Below are 19781 nucleotides of genomic sequence, written 5' to 3' on the forward strand. Positions count from 1 at the left end.
GTCATGATCTCGCAGTTCGTGAGTCCGAGCCCTGCATCGGGCTCCGCGCTGACGGTACAGAGCTCGGGATTCTCTCGTGAGCTCTCCCTCCGCCCCTCCCCGATTTGTGCACACTCGTGCTCTCTCTCTCTCTCTCTCTCTCTCTCTCTCTCTCTCAAAGTAAATAAACAAACATTTAAAAAATAATAAAATTGGGACGCCTGGGTGACTCAGTCAGTTAAGCGTCCAACTTCGGCTCACATCATGATCTCATGGTTCATGGGTTCAAGCCCTGCGTTGGGCTCTGTGCTGACAGCTCAGAGCCTAGAGTCTGCTTCAGATTCTGTGTCCTCCTCTCTCTCTCTGCCCCTTCCCGGCTCTCTCTCAAAACTAAATAAACATTAAAAAAATTTTTTTAAATAAGAAAAGTTTTTGGATACTTTTTCTTAACATAATTTAACATGCTGAATTTATGCAACACTTTCTAAATACTACAATTTTTGCCTTAAATATTTGGAAAATTCTTAGATGATCAACTTATGAATTAAGAAAAGAACATGTTACAATATGTCACTGATTTTTTTTTTTTAAGTGTAAGGTTATAAAGGTCAAACTTCTAAGCCTATACAAGGTTCTTTATGCTTATCATAGAAATAAAGCAGTAAACTTGATAACTCATGGAGCATAATATAGTCATTTAAAATAACTGCATAAAGGGGCGCCTGGTTCAGTTGGTTGAGCATCTGACTTCAGCTCAGGTCATGACCTTGTAGTTTGTGAGTTCAAGCCCCACATTGGGCTCTGTGCTGACAGCTCAAGCCTGGAGCCTGCTTCGGATTCTGTGTCTCCCTTTCCCTCTGCCCCTCCTCTGCTCATACTCTGTCTTTCTCTCTCTGTCTCTCTCTCAAAAATAAATAAACATTTCAGGTGCCTTGGTGGTTTAGTCGGTTAAGCCTCAGACTTTTGCTCAGGTCATCGCCTCGCAGTTCATGGGTTTGAGCCCTGCATTGGGCTCTGTGCTGACAGCTCGGAGCCTGAAGCCTGCTTTGGGTTCTGTGTCTCCTCCTCTGTCTGGCCCTCCCCTGCTCATGCTCTATCTCTCTGTCTCTCAAAAATAAATAAACATTACAAAAAAATTTTTTTGATAAATAAATTAAATACCTGCATAAAGAAAATTGGGGGTATAGGAAAACCCAAACTTACTTCCTCCCGTGGACACCCCAAGTCTGTGGCTGCATATGGATCACTTCCCTCTGAAAAAGACCTGAAATGAGCTGAACAGCTTCCCCACACTGAAAGATAACAAGGCCGCATGAAAACGGATAGGAGAGGAAGAGTGTGTCCCTGAGGGGGTTCGAGCCCCACATCAGGCACCCCAACGCTTGGAAGCTACACTGAAGAGGTGAGCTCCCAAAACATTGAAAACCAAGGGGACTTGCATTCAAGAGATCCACAGGGCTGTAGAAAACTGAGACTCTACTCTTAAAGAACTCGTGCACAGACTCACTCACCCCAGGATTCAGCACAAAAGCAGTAGGTTGCAAAGTGCCGAGGCCATCGATGGAGGAAACTCCCTGGCCAGTCTTCAAAGCACCTGCTGGAGGAGCAGATGGAGGTGGAGGGGTCACAAGCACGAGACTTCTGTGTCATTTTAACTCGCTTCTGCTGTTTGCCCCGCTCGTGCACTCTCCCGTGGCCCACCCCTTCTAAACGTGGCAGTGGGCTTGTCCTGTTACGCCAAGTTGACAGGTGTGTGCAGTCCACATAAGGGATGCCCCTTAAATGCCTGGCTCTGGTGGCCACAGAGGATTGAATTTGGGGGGCCCACATGACTAAAACAATTGAAGAGACGGTTCTTGACAGGCCACCACTCCCAGGGCAGTGTGCAAACAGCTGACTGAAACACATCCCCTGTCTTCCTGTGACCACTCCATCAAGATGAGATACAGCTGTTTTGCCTCATACGTAGAAACAAATACAGAGTCAAACAAAATGGGAAAAAAGCAAAAACAAAAACAGAGGAATATGTTCCAGATAAAAGAACAAGATAATTCCAGAAGAACACCTTAACAAAGTGGAGATAAGTAATTTACCTGATAAAATGTTCTAAGTAATGGTCATAAATATGCTTGCCTATCTTGTGAGAAGAATGGATGAGTGCAGAGTGAGCTTCAACAAAGAGACAGAAGATACAAGAAAGTACCAGACAGAAGTCACAGAGCTAAAGAACACAATAACTGAACTGAAAAACACCCTAACGGGGCTCAAAGCAGACAAGATGAAGAAAGGATAGGTGACCTAGAAGACAGGACAGTGGAACTCACCCACACAAAGCAACAAAAAGGAAAAAATAAAATAAAATAATGTTAAAAAGGGAAAATAGTTTAAGGGACCTATAGGACGACAAGCAGAAAAACATTCACATTTAGGAGTCCCAAAAACAAGAGAGAAAGGGATGTAAAATTTTATTTGAAAAAATGACTGAAAACTTCCCTAACCTGGGGGAGGAAACAAACTTCCAGTTCCAGGAAGCACAGAGAATTCCAAATGAGATGAACCCAGTGGTATCCATAAGACCGATTATCTCTGAAATGTCAAAATTTGAAGATACAGGGAGACTCTTAAACGCAGCAGGAGAAAAACAACTTGTATGTACAAGGGAGACTCCACGGGGCTGTCACCAGATTTTTAAGCAGAAACTTTGCAGGCCAGAAGGGAGTGGCATGATATTCAAAGTGCTGAAAGCAACAAACTTTAACCAAGCATACTTTCCTCAGCAAGGTTATCATTCAGAATTGAAGGAGAGATAAAGAAGTGTTCAAACACTAAAGGAATTCACTACCGTGACTGGCCTTATAAGGAATTTTAAGGGACTTCTTCAATCTGAAAAGAAGGGGAGCTAATTGGTAACAAGGAAACATCTCAAAAGAAAAATCTCAATGGTCAATGCAAATGTAGTGGACAAATCACAAATCTGGCATGAAGCTTAAAAGAAAAAAGTTAAAATAACTATAACTACAACAATTAGTTAATGGGTATACAAAATAAAAACATGTTTAATGTGACATCCAAAACCTAAACTGTGCAGGGGGAGGGGAGTAAAAATGTAGGTTTTTAGAGTGCAGTCTTAACTTGGTATCAATGTAAAATAGACTGATATATATATATATGTTTTACACACACGCACACACACACACATTTATATATATATATATATAAAAACATACATACACACATGCATACAGGCCAATATATGTAAGCTTCCTGGTGACCACAAAGCAAAAATCATAGTAGATACACAAAAGACAATGAGAATGGAATCTAAACACTAAAAGATGGCACGTAACCATGAGGAAGAGAGCCAGAGAAGAAGAAAGAAACAAAGAAGAACTACAAAACAACCAGAAAACAATCAACAAAACGACAGTAATAAATACCTATCTATAATTACTTTAAATGCAAATGGCCTAAGTTATTAAGAAAAGATATAGAGTGCCTGAATGGATTTAAAAAAAAAAGAGAGACCCATCTATATATCGCCTACAAGAGACACATTTCCGATCTAAGACACACAGACTGAAAAGTGAAGAGACGGAAAAAGGTAGTTCATGCAAATGGAAACCAGAAGAAAGATAATAAGTAGCTTTACTTACATCAGACAAAATAGACTTTAAAAGAAACTTTAATAAAAGACAAAGACGGGCATTACATAATGATAAAGTATTCAATCCAGCAAGAAGATATAACATTTGTGCACTGAACATAGGAGCAACTAAATATATGAATATAAATCTATAAAGCAATATTAACAGACATGAAGGGAGAAATCAACAGCAATACAATCATAGTAGAGGACTTTAATACCCCCTTACATCAGTGGAAAGCCCATCCAAAGTCATTAAGTAAACATCAGCCTTAAACAACACATTAGACCAGATGGACTTGATATACACAGATATTCTATCCAATAGCAGCAGAATACACATTCTTCTTAAGTGCATATGGAATATTCTCCAGGATCGGTCACAAAATGAGTCTCAAATGTAAGAGCATTGAAATCATATCAGGCATCTTTTCAGGCCATTCTGATATGAAACAAGAAATCAGTCACAAAACAAAACCAGAAAAATCACAGATGTTTGGAAATCGAACAGTGTGCTACTGAACAACCAATGGGTCAATGAAGAAATTAAAGGAAAAATAAAAAAATACCTTGAGACAAATGAAAATACAAACAAAGCAAAATCTAACTTTATGGTAATACGGGCCTGTCTTAAGAAACAAGAAAAATCTTAATCTAACTTTACACCTAAAGGATCTAGAAAAAGAGGAACAAAGGAAGCCCAAAATTAGTAGAAGGAAGAAGGAAGAAAATAATTAAGAATCAGAGAAGAAATAAATGAAATGAAGACTAAAAGGACAATAGACAAAATCAATAAAACTAAGAGTTGGTTCTTTAAAGAGAACTATATGGGGTGCCCAGGTGGCTCAGTCGTTTAAGCGTCCCAGCTTCGGCACAGGTCATGATCTCGCAGTTCGTGCGTTTGAGCCCCACATTGGGCTCTCTGCTGTCATCGCAGAGCCTGGAACCTGCTTCGGAATCTGTGTCTCCCTCTTTCTCTGCCCCTTCCCCACTCTTGCTTTGTCTCTTCCTCTCTCAAAAATAAATAAACACTAAAAAAAATTGTAATAAAAATAAAGAGAACTAAAAAATTGACAAACCTTTGGATAGCCTCATCCAGAAAGAAGTGCTCAAATAAGTAAAGTCAGAAGTGAAAGAAGGGAGGTTACATCTGATACCACAGAAATAGAAGGAATCATAAGAGACATCTATGAAGAATTACGCTCCCAGCAGACTGAACAACTAGAAGAAATAGATAAATTCCTAAAAACATACAATCATCTGAGTCATGAAGAAATAGAAAATTGGAATTAAACTGATTACCAGAACAGAGACTGAATCAGTAATCAGAAACTTTTCAACAAACAAAAGTTCAGGACCAGATGGCTTTACTGGTGAATTCTCCCAAACATTCAAAGAACATTTAATACTTGTACTTCTGAAATTCTTCTTTTAAAAAATTGAAGAGGAGAATGCTTCCAAACTCATTTTACAAGACGACCAACATTATCCTGGCACTAAAACCAAACAAGGATATGGGGCGCCTGGGTGGCTTAGTCGGTTGAGCGTCCGACTTCGGCTCAGGTCATGATCCCGCAGTCTGTGGGTTCGAGCCCCACATCAGACTCTGTGCTGACAGCTCAGAGCCTGGAGCCTGCTTCGGAATCTGTGTCTCCCTCTCTCTCTGCCCCTCCCCTGCTCATGCTCTATCTCTCTCTCTCTCTGTCTCAAAAATAAACATGAAAAAAAAAATTTTTTAAACCAAACAAGGACACCACAAAGAAAGGAAGGAGAAAAGGAAAAACAGAAGGGAGGGAAGGTAAGAGGAAAGAAAAAGAAAAGAGAAAAGGATAGAAAAGAAAAGAAATGAAAAGAAAAGGAGAAAATCATAGGCCAATATCCTCGATGAACATAGATGCAGAAATCCTCAACAAAATACTATCAAACTGAGTCCAGTAATACATTAAAAAATATCATAGTCATGTTCAAGTGAGATTGATTTCAGGGGTGCAAGGATGTTTCAGCATCTGCAAACCAATTTATATGGTACACCACATCAACAAGATGAAGGATAAAAATCATAGAATCCTCTCAACAGATACAGAAAAAACATTTGACAAAATTCAACATCAATGTAGGATAAAAAGTCTCTACAAAGTGGGTATAGAGGGAACCTACCTCAACATAATAAGGCCAGATATTACAAAGCCACAGCCAACATCATGCTTAATGGTAAGAAGCTGAAAGCTTCTCCTCTAAGATCAGGAATAAAATAAGGGTGCCCACTCCCACTACTTTTATTCAGCATAGTGTTGGCAGTCCCAGCTGGAGCAACCACTGCCTCTATACGTGGACAACACTACTGTATGTATAGAAAAATACCGAAGACTCTGTTGGTCAGAAACAGATTCAGTAAGGGTGAGGATAGAAAATCAGCGTGCAGGAACCTGTTGATGTCTTTGTACACTAACAATGAACTCTCAGAAAAATTAGGAAAAAGTTCCATTTAAAATTGTATGAAAAAGAATAAAATACCTGGTAATAAATTTAACCAAGGAGGTGAAAGACCTGTAATCTGAAAACCGCAATACATTAGTGAAAGAAATCAAAGAAGACACAAATAAATGGAAAGATATTCCATGCTCATGAATTGGAAGAATTAATATTGCTAAAATGTCCCTATTACCCAAAGCAGTCTATAAATTGAATGCAATCCCTACCAAAATTCCAATGACATTTTTCATAAAAATAGAACAGTCCTAAAATTTATTTGGAACCACAGAAGATTTCTAATAGCCAAAGCAACCTTGCATAAGAAAATCAAAGCTGGAATTATCATGCTGCCTGATTCCAAACCATTGCAAATCTACACTATAATATTGGCATAAAAGCAGACACATAGATCAGTGAGACAGAAGAAAGAGCCCAGGTATAAAGCCATGCATATATGGTCAATTAAATCATGACAAAGGAGGCAAGAATATATCATCAGGAAAAGACAGTCTCTTCAGTAAATGGTACTGGGAAAACCGGACAGCTACATGCAAAAGAATGAAACTAACTATACCACTGTCTTCCACCATACACAAAATTGACTCAAAATGCATTAAAGATTTGAATATAAGACCAGAAAGTATAAAACTTCTAGAAGAAAACATAGGCATTTAGCTCCTTGACATTGCTCTTAGCAAAACATATATATATATATATATATATATATAAATCAGACTGCAAAGGGAATGGCAACAAGGTATAAATAAACAAACGAACTACAGCAAACTAAAAGGCTTCGTGCACAACACAGGAAACCATCAACACAACAAAAAGGCAGTCTGTTGACTCGGAGAAAATATTTGCAAATCATATTCTGATAAGAGGTTAATATCCAAAACGTGTAAAGAACTCATTCAGTTCAACACACACACAAAAGCAAAAGCAAACAATCTGTTTTAGGAAATGAGCAGAGAATCTGAATAAGCATTTTTCCAAATAAGACATGCAGATGGCCAACAGACACATGATAAGATGCTCAACATCACTAATTATCAGGGAAGCACACATCAAAACCACAAGGAGGTATCACCTCACACCTGTCAGAATGGCTGTCGTCAGAAAGGCAGGAAGTGGAAGTGCTGGCAAGGATATAGAGAAAGGGAACACTTGTGCCTCGTCGGTGCAGATGTAAATCGGTGCAGCCGCTGAGGAAAACAGTACGGAAGATTCTCCAAAAACTAAAATCAGAACTATTACATGATTCGGCAGTTCTACTTGTAGGTACTTACCCCAAGAAAATGAAAACACTAGTTCGGACATTTGTTTGTCTCAGCATTTTTCACTATAGTCAAGCTATGGAAACAACCAACATGTTCATCAGTGGATGAATGGCTGAAGAAGTAGTACGTGTGTGTGATGCAGTATTACCCAGCCGTGAAAAAGAAGGCCGTCTTGCCTTTTGTGCCAACATGGATGGACCTTTAGGATATGTTCATGCTTCGCGAACTAAGAGAAAAACAGACACCATATGGTTTTACTTATACGTGGAATCTAGAAAACAAAACAAATGAACAAACAAAACAAGACTCCTAGACAGAGAGAACAGATTGGTGGTTGCCAGAGGAGAGTGGTTGGAGAGGTGAGTGAAACGGGACAAGGGGATCAAGACGTACAAATTTTCAGTCATAAAATAAGTAAGTCATGGGGATATGGTATACAGCATAGTGACTGTAGTCAGTAACATTGTATTGCATATTATGTAACTCTGTATGATAACAGAGGAAAACAAGATTTATCGTGGTGATCATCTCACAGTATATACAAATATCAGGTCATTATGTTGTGTACCTGAAACTCACAAGTGCTATGTCAGTTATACCTCAATTTATTTTATTTTTTTTCCATCGCAAGTGCACTCCTTGAGCCCCATCACCCATTTCACCCATCCTCCCATCCACCCCTCTCTGGTAACCATCAGGTTGTTCTTTATAGTTAAGAGACTGTTTCTTGCTTTGTCTCTCTCCTTTGTTTTTTTTTTTTTTCCTTTGTTCATTTGTTTTGCTTCTTAAATTCCACATATGAATAAGATCATAATTATACCTCAATTTTAAAAATTACAGCAGAGAGTAAAAGGACATTTACACTAATTATTTGAATAACTATTTCATTTCCATGGTCATTCTATTAGGAAGCTTAAGCATGTAACATTTTATATTTGAAATTTTATTTGACAAACCTAACAGTTCTCAGATCAGAACATATTTAAAGGGTATGGGATATTTGTTTTGTTTTATAAATTATCTGAATGTTTCTCCAGTAAATTTTACTTATTGCTGTTCCTACCATAAGTTCTAATGCATAATGAGAGTAAGTGATGAAAATTACTTTAATCCCCAAAACCTAGATGTAACAAAGTAATATGGACAGCAAATACAAAAATAACAGGAAATATGTTAATATAAAGCCTCTTAAAAATGTCCTAAAACATGCGTTTCCTCCATTTGTTCCTTTTGGGTTATGCAGTATATTCACGTTTCGTTAATATCCAGACCTAGAAACTGTGAAGTTGTTGCTTAATTCTCCATCCCAAAAACAAGTAAAATAGCAACTCTCTGAATAAGCTGTTTCTGTCAGATAATAATAAACAATGCCAGCAATGATCAAAGCTGGCAGTAGTTAATGCATTTAATCTTTACCTTGATAGATAGCACATCTGCTTATTTGGGCCAAGTGCCAGGGCTTTAGAGCAATTTCTTTAAACAATAGCCTAATGACAAGTCTGTTTACCAGTGTGAATTTCTCCTTAGGTGGTCCTTTCATTTCACGTTGATTCCATACTGGCAAGAAGGCTTTTGCTCTTCATATAGTAGTGTTATAACTTTATCATGCTGAATACACCTACTGGAGTTACTATTAAGTACATGTAAAAGCCTTCAGTAGAATATTCTTCTTGATTTTCAGTTAATGTTCTTGTTGCAGAATTTAAACTCTCACGATTGTGAAAGTAAAAATAAGTTAAATCAACCCTGTATACATTTCTTCATTTTCGGCCTGTAATTGAAAATCCAGATCAATGTAAATTTAAATAGCTTGGCAGTGCTTCAGTAATCCTAGAATTTGTATTTGGTGAATGTGCTCATGTATTCTGACCACTTTACTTTCTTTGTTTCTCTCAAAGCACCCTGATTTCTGCCACAAACTGTCTTTTTCCCTCTGCCCAGAATGTCCTATCCCCATTCCTTTGGTAGCTTTTATCCGGCAGATCTCAGCCCAAATGTCAGGTGCTCACTAAGAACCACCCGGAATAAACCTAGCAGTAACCCAACAGTCTCAGAGTCCTGTTACCCCACTTTTGTTTTATCTTACTCTAGTCCTGCACTTGACATTATTTGAAACTCTCTTACTGATTTGTTCACTGTTATCTCTAGTCCGTTACAATGTAAGTTTTGTGACAGCAAGGATATGATCTGTCCTTAACTGCTATGTTCTCAACACTTGGGACAGCACTTTCATTGCATGATAGGCACTTAGCATATTGCTAGCATGAATCTGTGTCGTGTACAGCCATTTGAGGAAGTATCTCAGGAAACCAGAGAGTCCTTTTGGCAGAAGAGAATACAGCTGACCTTTGAACAGCGTGGGTCTGAGCTACACAGGTCCACCTACACGCAGATTTCTTTTACAGCACTGTAAATGTATTTTCTCTTCCTTGTGATTTTCTTAATATTTAAGAAATATTTAAGAATATCTTTAGCTTACTTTATTGTAAGAATACAGTATATAATGCACACAACATACAAAATATGTTTATGTTATCAGTAATGCTCTCAGTCAACAATAGGCTATTAGTAAGTTTTGGGGGACTCAAAAGTTATGCGCAGATTTTCGGCTACACAGGTTTGGCACCCCAACCTCTGTTTCTGCTCTTTCAAATGGAGCTTTTACTGTAGAACTAAATATATAGCAGTATAGTCTTCAGGCTACAGTAAGACCTGGCATAAGCCCCTCCCTGAGTACAGACTGAAATGTTGTAGATGCGACACTAACATGACGAGGGTTTCTTTTTTTATTATTTTATTTTACATTTTTTTGACCGTAGCTGACACACATGCCACATTAGTTCCAGGTGGACAGCATAGTGCTTCAGTAATGCTGTGTTAGGCTGTGGTCACTCACCCTGAGTGTAGTTAACCACCTGTCATCATGCCGTGCTATCACAGTGCCATTAACTGTATTCCCTTCGCTTTTATTTTCATGACTCATTCTTTCCATAACTAGCAGCCTGTACCTCCTCCTCCCTTTCGCCCAGTTGCCATCCCCCCATTGCCCTCCCCTCTGGCAACCATCAATCTGTTCTGTGTATTTATAGATCTGATTCTGCTGGCTCGTCTATTCATTTGTTTTGTTTTTTAAGTTCCAATATAAGTGAGATCATACGGTGTTTGTCTTCCTCTGACTCACTTCACTTAGCTTAATATCCTCTGGGTCCATCCATGTTGTCACAGATAGCAAGATCTTGGCCTTTTTAGTGCCTAAATAATATTCCATCGTATGTTTATCCCACATCTTTATCAGTTCATCTGCGGACGGACACTTGGGTTGCTTCTGTATCTTGGCTATTATAAAGAATGCCGCACTAAACATAGGGGGGTACAGATCTTTTCAAAGTAGTGTTTTTGTTCTCTTTGAATGAATACCCAGTGGTGGAATTACTGGATTAGGTGGTGTTTCTGTTTTGAAGTTTTTGAGACACCTCCATACTGTTTTACCAATTTACCAACAGTGCACGAGGGTTCCTCTCCTCTGCGTCCTCGCCAGTACTCACTGTCTCTTCATATGGCAAGCTTTATCTTTATGCTTTATGCTTTAGGACAGACCCTTATTGTTCTAAATTCCCCACCATATTGGAACAAGCCAATATTGTAATACGCCTCCTAAAAAATTCTCATTTCAGTGAACTAATCCTATTTGCTTTGTTTTGTTTGTAACTATTTAATGACTGTGTGAAGATTATAACAGCTATATTAAATGTCATAATAAAAGAAATGTTTTAAGTTTTGTACAAAAAAGTGTAATCCTTATGGGTAACATCTGTTTTTACTTTTAAATTGTTACCTGTATGATAAATTTTGAATAATTTTCAGTACTGGATCTAATTTTAGAACTTGAAGAGGGTCCAAATTACCCATGTTAGAAACGAAAAGGAGATAACACCACAGATTCTGCAAATATCAGAGGATTAAAATGGAATATTGTGAACAGCTTATTCACATGTGACTGTAAATTTGATAACTCAGATGAACTGGACAAATGCCTTAAAAAAAAAAAAAACAAAAAAAAAACTTACCAAAACTAAAAGAGATAGAAATCTGAATAGCCCTTTACAAATGAATTTAATTTATCAAAAACTTTCCCACAAAGAAATGTTCAGGCCCAGATGGTTTTACTGGTGAAATCTATCAAGCATTTAAGGAGGAAGAAGTGCCAGATTTTCACAAAGTCTTGCAGAAAATACAAGAAAATGGAACAATTCCCTCTCATAACTGGCATATCCCTGATAACTAAAATTTGGCAAAGATCTAACAAGAAAAGTAAATTATAGACCAAATTTCATCATAAACAAAGATACAAAATACTTAGAGCAAGACACATTGTATACTATATAAAAAATTCACAAAAATCAAGTGATATTTATGCAGAGAATAGAAATTTGTTTAATGATTAAAAATCAACTCAGTTCAATCCATCAGATTGACAGTAAAGTAGAGATCAACATGACCTTATCACTATATGCATATAAAGCATTCAATAGAATAAGCACGTTCATGACAAAACTCAGCAAAGTAGAAACAGAAGAAAACTTTTTCAGTCTGATAGAGGGCGTTTACAAAAGGCTTAAAGGTGACATCATGATACAAGATTAAATACAGGGGTGCCTGGGGGGCTCAGTCAGTTAAGCGTCTGACTTCAGCTCAGGTCATGATCTCTCAGTCTGTGAGTTCGAGCCCCGCGTCGGGCTCTGTGCTGACAGCTCGGAGCCTGGAGCCTGCTTCACATTCTGTGTCTCCCTCTCTCCCTCTGCTCCTGCCCCGCTCATGCTCTGTCTCTCTTTCTTCTCTCAAAAATAAATAAAGATTTTTAAAAAAAGATTAAATATGGAATGTTGTTCCTTTATGATCAGAAAGAAGGCAAGGATGTATTTTCATATCTCTTCTATTCAACATTTTACTGGTGATTCTAATGATAATAGCGATACAGGTTGGGGGAAAAGGGATAGAAGATTGGAAAGGAAGAAGTAAATTTGACTCTATTCACAGATAACATGATTGTGCGTAGATAACTCTAAGTGATCAACAAGAAAAGGAAAGCCTATTATAACTAAAAGCAAATTTAGGAAGATCAATATGGAGAAATCAATTGTATTTCCATATACTAGTAGCATAGTTGGAAAATGAAATGAAAATCAGTTCTCCTTTGCATGATATCAAATAACATTAAGTAGAAACAAATTTAACAAAAACCATTCACCAAAAACTTCAGACATTGCCAACAGAAATTCAAAGAGACTTAAATAAATGGAGGAATATACCATGGAAATGGTTAGAAGATTCAGTACTGTTAAGATGTCAGTTCTTCCCAAATTGGTCTAAAGATTTAACTTTCCCAAGCGAAATCCCAGCAGGCTTTTTTTTTTTTTTTTTTTTTTTTTTTTTGGTAGAAAGTACAAGCTGATGTTAAAGCGGATATGTAAAGGCAGAGAACCTAAAACACTGCAATCAATTTTGAAAAATAAGAACAAATCTGGATAACTCACACTCCCTGACTTAAGACTTAATTGCAAAGCTACAATAATGGTTACAGTGTGATATTGACTTAAGGATGGGCAAGTAGATCAATGGAGGATAATAAAGAACCGACACTTAGATGGTCCTTAATTCTCAATAAAGTCTCCAACCCAGTTCATAGAAAAGAAAAGGTCTTTTCAATAAATGACACTAGAACAATTGGATATGTATATGAAAAAAATAGTTATGACCCCTGTTCACACCATATGTAGGCATAGCTTGGAGACACCTCCCCCCTCTCTCTGTCTCTTCCCAGCTCACACTCTGTCTCTGTCTCTCTCAAAAATAAATAAATGTTAAAAAAATTTTTTTGAAAAAAAAAAGAAAGAAAATGAATAGGCGAACTGTAGGATGGGAGAAAATATTTTCCAAACATATATCTGACAAAGGACTCATTCAGAATATATAAAGAACTGTTACCACTTAATAACTTAGAGTTCAGAATGAATTAACTGTTCCCCTCCTAGGAATTCATCCAAGAGAAATACTAAAACATACATTTACATACATAAAATAAGAATTATGCAAGGAAGTGTATGGCAGAGATCTGCCGTACAAACATAGTGCATATAGTTAAGACTGTGGTGTTGTACATTTAAAAACTTAAGAAGGGCACCTGGGTGGCTCTGTCGGTTAAGCATCACCTTCCGCTTATGTCATGGTCTCACGGTTTGTGGGTTCGAGCCCCGCATCGGGCTCTGTGCTGACAGCTCGGAGCCTGGAGCCTGCTTCAGATTCTGTCTCTCTCTCTCTCAAAAATAAACATGAAGGGGCACCTGGGTGGCTCAGTCGGTTGAGCATCCGACTTCGGCTCAGGTCATGATCTCAGTTTGTGAGTTCGAGCCCCGCATCAGGCTCTGTGCTGACAGCTCGGAGCCTGGAGCCTGCTTCAGATTCTCTGTCTCCCTCTCTCTCTGCCCCTCCCCTGCTCATGCTCTGTCTCTCAATAATAAATAAACGTTAAAAAAATTTTTTTAATAAAAAAATAAACATGAAAAAAAGTTTAAAAAAAAAGAAGGTACATCACATGCTAAGTGTTCTTAGACCAAGGGAAAAGGAAACAGGGACACGAATCTCTTGGAAGTGATGGGTATGTTTATTACCTTGATTGTGGTGATGTTTCTCAGATGCACGCATGTGTCCAAACTCATCAAGAGGTATATACATCAATGCGTGCAATTTTTTGTATATTAAGTATACTTCAGTAAAGCCGGGGGTGGTGGGGAAAGAAAATTTATGGGAGCTTGATTCACAGTAGTCAAACACTAGAGACAATGCAAACGTCTGCCAACAAGTGAATGGACAAGTAGTGATCTATTCAGACAATGGGACACAACTCAACAGTAAAAACAGACTACTTCTGTTCAAACGTAAATGAATCTCAAAACCGTTATGCAGAGAGAAGGTTGATAGCATAAAAGAATACATACTATCATTTATTTGATATCATTTATTTGAATTTCTAAAATAAGTGAAACTCATTTAGATGGACGAAAACAATCAGAAGTCTAATATTGCTCTGTGGGGATGAAGAGAGAAAGGATTGACTGAGAAGAGACACAAAGAACTTTCTGAGAAAATAGAAATGTTGTATACCAGGGTAGGAGGATAGGTTACTCAGGTATATCCACTTGTCAAAATTGTATGGCCATAATTTGTACATTCAATGTATATAAATTTTTCCTCAAGAGATATAAATAACAATTGAAAAGGAATTGGGAATGGGCAGAATCCTGATAATTGTTGAAGGTGAATAATGTGCGGTTTATTACAGAGTTCTCTTTGCTGTGTTTGAAATTTTCCATCATAAAAGTTTTTTAAGGTAGTGCAGTAAGCAAAGGGAGAAAGATATTGAAGTTGGCATTGTACTATTTGATTGTCAACTTGAAAAATAGGGGTAAAACAAATGGAAGACTTTTCAACACTTTTTCTCTAAGATAAGTATGAGGGAGGAGATGTGGAAAAGTTTGAGGGACTTAGAGATAAACTGTTTACCTAAAACAAACATCATAGAGGCAGCCGAACTTGAGATGATTAATTTGGAATTTACCAATTTTCAGATTATTAACAAAGAAGTAGCCTAGGAAAAAAAAATGAGTGAAGGTTTGTCTCCTAATCCGTTCAAATCCATAGTTTCAGATTTTGTCTGCATTTAATTTTTGTTTTAAACTTTTTTTTTTTTAATTTGCTTTCCTTTTGAGGATTGGTACAAATGACTCTGAAAGGTAGGTTTCTAAATGTACTCAGTCTCAAGGTACTATTGACAATTTTATTAATGACAGAAATGTAGGTTTTTAAATTATTTTGATGCTTTATGAGTGCATATGGGGAAGAAGACCATTTGTATGATACAAGTGGCTTTTTAAGAGCTACATACTTGAAAATGTGGCCATAAATTATCAATGATACAAAAATTAATTATGAATGAAAATTCTGTTGAAGAATGAGGATAATTATGAAATTCTTACAGAGTGATATCTTTGGAATATGTATGTATTAAGTAAACTAGCTTTCTTAGGAGGAAAAAATGATTCAAATTATAAAAGTGGTAACATTGATACTTGCATATCAGTTTTTCCTTCGATTCCTACCTGATTTAAGAAAAAATAACTAACACTATTAGCTATAATGCAGAAGGAGTTTAAGTTAATGTTTAACGACTCGTATATGTTTTAAAAGGAAAACTGAGTATCTTTTTCTTAGACTGTTTTGAAAAGTCCAGTAGATACACATCTGAATTCGTGTTTGCCGTCTTTTCAGCTGCAGAAGATCATAAGTAAACAAGATGATTTGAAGACAGCAGCTAACGAAACGGACTGCCAGGTATGTGCAGATAAACTCATATTTCCAGACAGATGATGTTTACGGTAGCTTCTCTATTTGTTACATCAACATCCCGACAGAGTTGGGAGATTTATCAGTAACTTTATTTGTCCAAACACCTTGAAGCAATGCGCTGCATTCCCATGGCCCGGACTTCAAAAGGCCCACAAGGGGCTGTGCAGAGAGCAGCCAGCCAGCTGTCCCTGAGCACTGAGTGCTTCCAGTGCCCGTATGTGCGCTCAGAGATACTTCGTGTGCGTATAAGGGTGTCTGTAAAGAAGCAACTGAATACATCTGTACGTCCTTTGTTTCCAATTTCCCCACAAGGAGTAGCACTGCATTGTGCCACACTTTCCCGTTTTTCCTCAATACCTCTCAACATCTCCTTTTTCACAGCTCCATAGTGCGTTGTCATGTAGATGTAAGCAGCTTGTGTGATCATTCCCCTCTTTAAAGACATTTAATATATGTCCAGTCTTCTGATGTTGCAAATAATGCTGCAGTTAATAATCCTGTAATTATAACATTTTTTATATATGGGAATGTATCCGAAGGATAGCTTCCCAGAAACGTGATTGCTGGGTCAAAAGGTTGAGCATTTCTAAGGTTGTCGATAAACTTTGACAAGTAGTGGCAAGTATCTTCTAGAAAATGAACCATTTTTCATTCCCACCACTAATGTGTATCAGTAAATTTTCTATGGATAATCTTTCAATCAGCTCTAGTCCTGCAGCATATTTACCACGAGATTTTCTTAAATTTTCAAGTCATTTCATTTTTTAGAGCATGTCTTCAAATTTTTCAAATTATTAAAATCACAATTCTTTCTTAGATGTCATCCCTTTGAGCAATCCTGTGCTGGACTTCTTTTTTCCATATCCAAGTCCTTGAATGGAATTCCCTTTTCCTAGATGTCTGTGTCCTGTGCGTTCCCATCTTACCCTGTATGTCCGCCATCATAACACCTGTCACATGTTAGGATAATTGCCTAATTGTCTGTGTCCTTCTCTGAACTATAAGCATCATTCCTCTCTTTACAATTGTTTGAAGTTAGGGAGCAGTCCACAAGACCACCCTCAGGTTCCATAATTCACTGGAAGGACTCCCAGAGCTCACTGAAAGTTGTTAGGTTCGTGGTTACATTTTCTTACAGTGAGCAGATACAGATTAAAATCAACCAGAGGAAGAGACGCATGAGGCAGAGGTCCGGAAAGTCCCACAAGCAGAGGTTCCATTTGACCTCTCCTGGTAGAGTCACGGACGGTGTCAACTTTCCCAGCAAAGATGTATAACTGTACGCCCAGAATAGTGCCCACTACTCCAGAGATTTTCTGGGGGTCAGCCATATAAACCTGGTTGGCTCCCCCCGTGGTTAACGTCTGTTCCTAGCCATTCTGGAGGTCAGGCTGAGAGCCTGTGAGCCAGGCCACCATGCTAAATCTCATGGTTAGTCTGGGATGGCCCCAAGCCCCCAAGTAAATAAGACCCTTCACGTGGAGATCACCTCCCAGCAGCCCAGGACAAAGGCCAGACCTCTACCTGGGTACAGTTAATTCTTTACTACATAAATTGTATCTCGTTGTATCTGCATAGCCTGGGAAAGCACCAGGCATGCTCTACCTGCTCGGAAATATTTGTAAATGAATGAGCAAATATTTGATCATATGAATGTAACATTTTTATTATTGATTGTTAAGATTGCTTTTAAATATTTGCTATTAGAAACATGCCCGCAGTAAGTAGCTAAACATGTAAATTTAGGAGAGTTCTAAAGGTGAGATTGTTGGGTCAGAGGCATGGACACTTTTAAGACTTTTGATTCCCGTAGCCAAACTGCCTTCTGGAAGGGTTATGAAATTTACAGTCCCACCGCCGTTGAGTAGGCATGTCCCCCTGTCAGCAGTCTCTCTGGGGTTGGTATCTGTTTTGTTTTGGTTAAGCAGTGCCGTTTGATGGGGGAAAAGGTATCTCAGCTGTTCTTTTTTCAAGACATTTTATAAAGTTTCTGTTTTTGTTCTTTGGGAATTTCTTTATGTTTTTCTTCGTATTTATTTTTAAGAGTATTTATGTTTAAGAATATTAATAACCTAGTGTCTTAAAATTAATGAAATTTTTGTCAGATTTGGTTCTGTTTATGGTGTTTTGGTTATAAGTCTTTTTATTTTTATGTGGTCATATTTGTTGGTCTTTTAATTTTATTATCTGGTTACTTTCATTTTATTATCTAGTTACTTTCATTTTTTAAAATGTCTTTCCTCCGTCGAAATCGGTTAGAAATACTAACCTGTGTTATCCTCTGGTTTAGTTATGCTTTTGTTTTTTTACATTTCGTTTTTTTCATTCATCTGAAGTTTGTTTCTTAAGGGCGTCCCTAGTGACATGACTTCTTTATTGTGCGAAATTCTTTTCCCTCAAGGGAAACGTTATTGCAATGAAGCAGGAAGTCTGTTGGATTTTTTGTTTAGCCTGGCTTCCTAGGAGTCCCTCCAGTGTCTGCACGGCTTAGTGTCCAGCCAGAGGTCATGCTGAGACACTGGGGCCGTTAAGGTGTGTCCCCTCTTCCCCCGCTGATGGGTCTGCGTAAGGCTGGGCGTGCATTCCCTCTCGAGGCTCTTCTGACCTGTGCCAGCTCTTCGAGCAAGGACGGGCGGTGAGCTGGAGCCGCTGTGCTCTCGCCGTGTAATTCGCACAACCCGGAGCACAGGGAGAGCTCGGCGAGCAGTCTTTTGGGCACCTGGCCATCTATCTGCCCGCTTCAAGGAGGCTTGCGGTCTCAGTTGAAGGAGTCACAACGATCCCCAAGTGAGTCCCCTCCGTCGGCAGCAGGGAGACGGTTTCGGAGAGCCTGCCGCTCTCTGCTAGAACTGCCCCAGGGTACAGCTGGAAAGGCAGAAAGGCCGCAGGCTGTGTGCTGCCCAAAGTTTAGTGGTTCGTTTGAAGAACACGACTCGGGGCGCCTGGGTGGCTCGGTCGGTTAAGACTCTGACTTTGCCTCAGGACATGATCTCACGGTCCGTGAGTTCGAGCCCTGCATCGGGCTCCGTGCAGACGGCTCAGAGCCTGGAACCTGCTTCGGATTCTGTCTCCCCTCTCGCTCTCTGCCCCTCCCCCGCTCGCACTCTGTCTCTCAAAAATAAACATTAAAAAAGAAAAAGAAAAACACTTCTCACTTCGTTATATGCCTTTGGTTGAATTCCACAGCACTGAATAGTTGTGTCTTGACCACTTTGTCCAGCTCTCTAGTTTTTAGGGAGAGGACCTCACTCTACCCTGTAGGAAGTCAGAAGACAGTTATCGTGTTTTAAGTGGCCAGTAGATTTACACTGGCTTATAATAAACATGGTTACTAAGTTCCAAAAGCAAATATTGTAGGTAAATCAACATAGTTAATATGGTATAAAATGTTACCCTTTTTTTTTTTTTTTAAGTTTATTTATTATTTTTAGGAGAGAGAGTGAGAGCAGGGGAGGGGCAGAGAGAGAGAGAGAAGGAGACTCAGAAGCCGAAGCAGGCTCCAGGCTCCAGGCTCCGAGCTGTCTGCACAGAGCCCGACACGGGGCTCGAACCCATGAACCGTGAGATCATGACCTGAGCCGAAGTCGGACGCTTAACCGACTTAGCCACTCAGGCGCCCCTAAAATTTTACCCTTTAAAATAAATACCATACTCTATACCAGAAGCATGAAGTAGAATGTGTTTTGATGTGGCTTATATTAATGGCACTGAATGTTTAATAACTGGTTGTTAAGGTATATGAAAAGTAAAGGTTAAGACTTTAAAGGTCTAGGGAGTAAAATATGTAGCATGGGGAACGTAGTCAGTCGTTTCTTTTTTTTTTTTTTTTAAATTTTTTTTTTTAACGTTTATTTATTTTTGAGACAGAGAGAGACAGAGCATGAACAGGGGAGGGGCAGAGAGAGAGGGAGACACAGAATCCGAAACAGGCTCCAGGCTCTGAGCAGTCAGCACACAGCCTGACGAGGGGCTCGAACTCACGGACCGCGAGATCATGACCTGAA

General features: G+C 38.6%; 1 protein-coding gene across 1 annotated transcript in view; it reads left to right on the forward strand.

Moving 5' to 3' along the window:
* MICU2 (mitochondrial calcium uptake 2) overlaps nucleotides 1-19781 on the forward strand; it is a 141409-nt gene that overhangs the window by 92035 nt on the left and 29593 nt on the right. Inside the window, exon 7 of the mRNA XM_060637551.2 lies at nucleotides 15700-15762. Within this exon, the coding sequence (XP_060493534.1) occupies nucleotides 15700-15762 (63 nt within the window). The remainder of the gene's footprint in view (nucleotides 1-15699; nucleotides 15763-19781) is intronic.

The sequence above is a fragment of the Panthera onca genome, chromosome A1, assembly GCF_046562875.1.
Source record: "Panthera onca isolate mPanOnc1 chromosome A1, mPanOnc1 haplotype 2, whole genome shotgun sequence".
Classification (NCBI taxonomy): domain Eukaryota; kingdom Metazoa; phylum Chordata; class Mammalia; order Carnivora; family Felidae; genus Panthera; species Panthera onca.